Genomic DNA, 6,000 nt, shown 5'->3' on the forward strand with positions numbered 1-6,000 from the left:
ATTCTCTATTACATATGAGTTAAAATAATCATTTAGAGTTGGAGATAACATAAAGTCTGATCTAACCATAAGGACCCTTTATTAATTAGTGAAGAGATTACATAAATTTTATTATAGATGTGGTTTCTAATGTTATATTTTTTGAGAAAGTATAGGGAGCTAATGGAATGTTTGTACAATGTGTACAATAGAGATTTAAGAAGTATTAGAGATATAATCAGTAATGTTACCTTTTCACATCAATTGAAACTTTTGGAATGAGTGGTATTATTACATGGTATAAGAACTCTAAGTCTGAAAGGTCAAGAGTTCGATCTTTGGTGATCTCGAAAATTGACCTGAGATGTTTATTATCCCTAGTACTCAGATGGTTATTCTAGATAGTATAGGTGATGTTTATTTTATAACTCAATAGCCTACCTCAAAAAATGTTAATAAAGTTAATTTGGTTAACATTAGTTGAATACATGTCATATCTTATTGTTGAATCTAAACAAAATAATTGTTTACATGGATATTTTTTCTATTAGCTAATAATTTTATACTACCTTGTAAAATATTTTTCAATTAATCTCCTATGGAATTCTGAGTTTTTATTCCACAACTATTTATATAAGGTTGTAATAGCTAATGGTAACCAAAAAAGCTAATAATTTTATACTACCTTGTAAAATATTTTCCAATTAATCTCCTATTGTAATTTTATTCAACCACACAATATATATATTCACTGATAAGGTTGTATAAAAAGTAGTCTATAAATCTTTTTGGTAGGCAGTCGCATAACTTATTATTAGGCTACAACTTCCTTTTCCTTTAGCATGATAACAATTCTATTTTAAATTAATTTTCAACTTTGGCTTTCAACTAAAATAAAGTCAAAACAACATGTTCCACACATAGAGTTTATGAATGTAAGTTCGAAGTAAATTTACGGACATGTTTAAGATTGGTAAGTTTTCATTACACACCTGCCTCTGAATTAACCTATTGAATATATATAAATTGATATTAAAAGAAGGTACTCTTTAAATAAGAAATAATATTTGCACATAATATGTTAACTTCAATAACATTTAACCATAAAGGGTTACACTTAACAACACAGATTGATACCGAAACTTAGATGGTCAACCACATTACTTCATCCGTAAATAAACAGCACTAAGACATGTAAATTGGAAACATTAGCAAAAGACATACTTCTCTATACTTCAGCCTACGACCAACTACATCTAAAACTATAAACAACAATAACTATAATAGATCTTCACTCAATCTTTCGTTTGCCAGCTCCACGTCTCGTGGTCTTGTTGCTGGAACCTTGCACATCTGGACTATCCATCCCAACCATTATTGTAGAATTTGAAACAAATTCAACACCCGTAGATTTGGCAGGAGTTTCCAACCCTATATCAGAATTACTTTCCATTACAGAGTCCTGCACAATCCAACAAATTTCTCAAATTCAGGATTTTTAATGGATTGTTAAATAAGTTTTTATATAAGGAAATTATAAGAATCTATTACTGACCTTTGATAAAGAAACAACTGCTACACCAATTCCGTCCGACTCATTATCAGTTTGTCCACTTATAGCCAACAAATTTGAAACACTTGGATCCGCACCCTAAGCCAAAACATACCAAAGCAATGAAAAATAGGATAAAAAAACTTATGTATAAGAACCTAAATTTTTGACAATGGTTGAAAACAGACCTCAATTTCTGCAGAGGAAGCTTGGGAGCTATACATTCCAATAAGTGAGACATCATCACTTATCTTAATTACATTATATACCTGGTCAAGAGTACTAATATTTTTCTTTCCAACGGATATTTTAAAAAGGAACTTCCTCTCAAGCAGTGAGTCAAAAGCTTTTGGGTAGGAATTAGTGCTTTCAGATTTCTGCTAATTCAAGGTATCAAGCTAATATGTAAGACACAAAACACTTTTAAACTGTATAGCATGATCTTATATGAAAGAAAAGAATGAAAATATTATCTTACACTCAGGTCTCTCATGTCACCTGCAGGCTTTCCCATAATCAATTTGGCTTCTTGATTCCATATTATAACATTAACACATCCAGTTCCATCAGTGATGACAACATTAAGCCGATACCTACAAAGCAATAATGTCAACACATTTAGGCAACACAAGCTTTTCTATTATTCAGACTTTGTTCACATTATCATAACTACTTATAAATCAATTCCACAACCTCAACGGAGGATTAAACCCCACTTTTCCACAGTACTCGCAAAAATATCGATCTTTGTTCTCCTTAACTTTTCTCGGGCAAGTCTTACACGAAGCATAAAACCAATCTGTAGCACCAACCTCAATGGAGACAATTGTTCCAACAACCCAGCACAATGTTTCCTACAACACGTAAATAAAAAAACGTAAAGAAAATGATTTAAATCATTTAACTAATACGGACTAACAGGAATAAAAAACACACAGTTGTCATGTTAAGAATCTCCTCAATTGTCTTTACTGGAAATGCCCCGGCTGAAAGCTCATGACTAACAGAGTATTGAGGTTGCCTATCAATGTGACTAATAGGCTGTGACGCTCTCTCACCCTGTTTCATTAAGCTAAAGCGAATAATACATCAGAATGCATATCCTTTAATAATAAATCTTCACCAAAATAAATAACAGTTCTAATACATACTATAATTACCTATTCTTAAATGATACAACATCAGGAATATCTGGATTGAAAAAAACCCGAGAAGCATAAAGACTGTTTTGAACACTGACTTCATTCAAGTAGAAATGTGGCTTAAACAACTGTGCCACCAAGATGACTGGCTCGTTTTCTGGTTTATCCATGAAACTAATTACTTTATCTACAGATTCACCATAGAGGGTGCACTTCATCCTATTCTGCCTAAACAATGACATAACGATTATTCACAATGATAAAGGAATTTCGGCAGAGCACATTATATATAAACAAACCCATTAATAACACAAAAAAACTAACTCTAAATCCTCCAGGTAAAGTGCAATGCATTTACTCTGCTGGCCGGATTTCGTAACCATATCTTGAGCATTTTCCTTACCCACCACCTGACCGATGAAATCTGTAAAATGACAAAAAAAAAGGAAACCACAATTAAAACCAAATTATGAAACCAACAGAAACAAATGGACCGAACACTACATATTATAGAAATTTACCTAACAGGTGAATGCGATTCATTCCAACCATTGCCTCAATTTCAGGGAATGGAACGTAACTAAAAGGATTTAAATGAAACGTATCACTGGGAAGACGTGAAACACATGTCTTCATGTAAAAATTCAATTTATATTTGTGCCCCGTTGTCTTCACGAAATTGTTATTTCCTTTAACAATGAAATTTCTCATCGAGTATATTCCATTCTCACGTATCAAGGTCTTGAATACCACAATATTTCCTTTTGGGATTGAACAATGTATCCGATCACCCTGAAAATAGAAAAAAATAACTAATAAGACCACAAATGCCAACCAACTATATAACCACAATGCCAATAAATTACAATCAGCATAGAAATAAAATACCTGTTCATCTTGCAGCACCATCTCTAAGCTATAAACATCAGCAGGATTGGATTGGCTGCATAACTCGTATAAACGGACAACACCAACCACTAAATTCCAACCTAACTTTGTTGGATTGATATCTGCAACACGATCAACAATTTGATTCATGCTACCCCTATGTTGACTCATAGACATCTGCGATTTAAAAACCTAGAAGCCTCTGATTCCAAACCGCTTATGTGAGTAAAAGATATACACTATTTGAAATTGGTGAGTTCATTGCATAACCGACATGCTCTATTTATATCCTTGATTCCAAACCACGCATGCGCGGCAAAACGAAAGAATTATTTACACTTTACTATCTAATCTTACCAAAAGGATTGAAATTTGAAAATTTTTTAGAGATCCCGCCCAAAATTGCTGGAACTTTCCCATAATCCTATTAACCAAAGATTAGAACAATTACCTGGGAAATAATTACTCGCCAATCCCATGTTTATACCACAAAACCAATCACAAAGCAGCATTTGAACTCAAAAGAGTGATTTGGGGATTGCTGAAGCCACCACTGCCTTCGATCCAGTAGATAAATAGGGACCTTGAAACAGATCACAACATTACAGGAGAGAGAGTTTGAGAGATAAGTAGTGTCCTCAACTTTTCAGCTTCAAATAGGTTAAAAGAAAGATAAAAAAGGACAGAAGTTGTAAATAAAGATGTATATGTAGGGCAGGAATGTAATTACATTGAGGACACGTGTTCGACCAAGGAAGCTTGTGGATGTAATTTCACTATTTTGCTAGCCATCTTTATAATTATAAATTGATGTTGAATTTTTATTACATATATAAAACAATGTATGTAATATGGTAATACCAACTTATAAGATCGGTTAACTAAATGTCTCGATAAACGAGTTTGCATTTTCGGATTAAAAAAAGAAACACCTTGCTAGTAGAATTATTTTATCTATTTTATTGAATTAATAAATGCATTGAGACCTACTAGCTTATTAAGAGTGTTCATGTATATGCACATCAGTGAAAGTGTAATGTTTTGTTACCATACAATATGGCATTTTGCTACCACCTTCAATTTATGTTTGGTATGACTTATAAGTTATAACTTTGACATTTTTTTATGTCCTGTCTTATGATGTTGAAACTTGAAATATTAATTAGCCAGAACTCAAAAGTTTCTTCTCAAATTACTAATTAAGATTAGGGAACCAATTATTGATTTGGTGGAAGTGGGACACATCACTAGGACGCAAGCAGTGATATATAGTTGGAATGGTCAGAGAGTACATTACTTTTATTTATTTTTTTCCTTCTGTTTTATGGTGTTAAGATGAAATGAAAAATGAAAATGATGGCATATCTGCAATATCGGTACATAACATGGCGTCTAACCAAAACAAAACACACTCATAAAAATCTCTGTGACTGTACACAACCATAGCTATATATGACTATCTGCAGCTGCATGTATGTGTCATTTTCTTTAAGTTAGGTTTTACACAGTGCCTCCTTTTAGTAATATTAATTAACTGTGATTGTGATAGGCAACCATTTTGGAAAAAAAAAAAATTGGTACACACCAAAAATTAACTATTAAATTAGTCATTATATATTTTTTATAAAAATATATATTATTTAATTTATTTTTAATATATATTTCATATTGATAATTAATTTGGTGATTGATTTTTTCATAAAAATTTTGTACGATTATTTAATGCTTATTTTGAGCTTGTTTTAATGTTTTATAGTATCCTTAATAAGATTCTTTTTTTAAGGTTGTCAAACAGGCTAGTCTGACTTATTTAGGTCTGGTCCGTGAATTAAATGGGTTGAACTGTTTAAATCCGCTTCATTCACGGGCCATAAATTTTTAATCTGGTTTGTTTATGATCAGTTCGATAGGTTAAACGGGCCAACTCATTTATCTTTTTATTTTATTTTTTAAAAAATATTTTGATAAAAAATATCACTTTTAAATCAAAAGTCTTTAAAAATAATATTTGTTTAGTTTATGGTCGGATAGAGAGAAATATCAACTAAAAGTATTACTTTTTTTAAGAAAATGTAAAAAAAAAAAAAATAGTTCACCCATTTAGCCTACGAGTTAGTCCGTTTAACCTGTCATCTTTTTTCAGGTTAATCGGACTCAACCCGTTTAACTCGAAATTTAAACAAACTTAATTTTAGACACAAAATCTATTTATTTAAATGGATAAATAGACTAAACCGATGAATTTGGCCCATTTTAACAGCCTACTTTTTTTAGTTGCGCTATGTAGTTGTTTATGTTTTATCTTTGTACGTACTTAAAATTCTGATTCAACATTTTCTTTCTTATTCACTCACTCCAGCCTGAATAGGCCATATGTTACTTGATCCACCTCGAATTCACACTCTTCATTTTATTTTATTTTATTTTGGGTAAATAAAG

General features: G+C 31.6%; 1 protein-coding gene across 1 annotated transcript; it reads right to left on the minus strand.

Annotated features, from left to right (window-relative positions):
- Nucleotides 1–1,270: 1,270 nt before the first annotated feature.
- LOC130945419 (replication protein A 70 kDa DNA-binding subunit B-like) lies at nt 1,271–3,738 on the minus strand. Its single transcript, XM_057874140.1, has 10 exons — nt 3,562–3,738; nt 3,195–3,465; nt 2,998–3,097; nt 2,692–2,901; nt 2,468–2,603; nt 2,225–2,385; nt 2,010–2,124; nt 1,720–1,908; nt 1,535–1,630; nt 1,271–1,441 (listed from the first exon to the last, which is right to left on the minus strand). The coding sequence occupies exons 1-10, from the start codon at nt 3,736–3,738 to the stop codon at nt 1,271–1,273; spliced, it is 1,626 nt and encodes a 541-aa protein (XP_057730123.1).
- Nucleotides 3,739–6,000: the final 2,262 nt, after the last annotated feature.

Source organism: Arachis stenosperma, chromosome 8, assembly GCF_014773155.1.
Source record: "Arachis stenosperma cultivar V10309 chromosome 8, arast.V10309.gnm1.PFL2, whole genome shotgun sequence".
NCBI classification, from domain to species: Eukaryota; Viridiplantae; Streptophyta; class Magnoliopsida; order Fabales; family Fabaceae; genus Arachis; species Arachis stenosperma.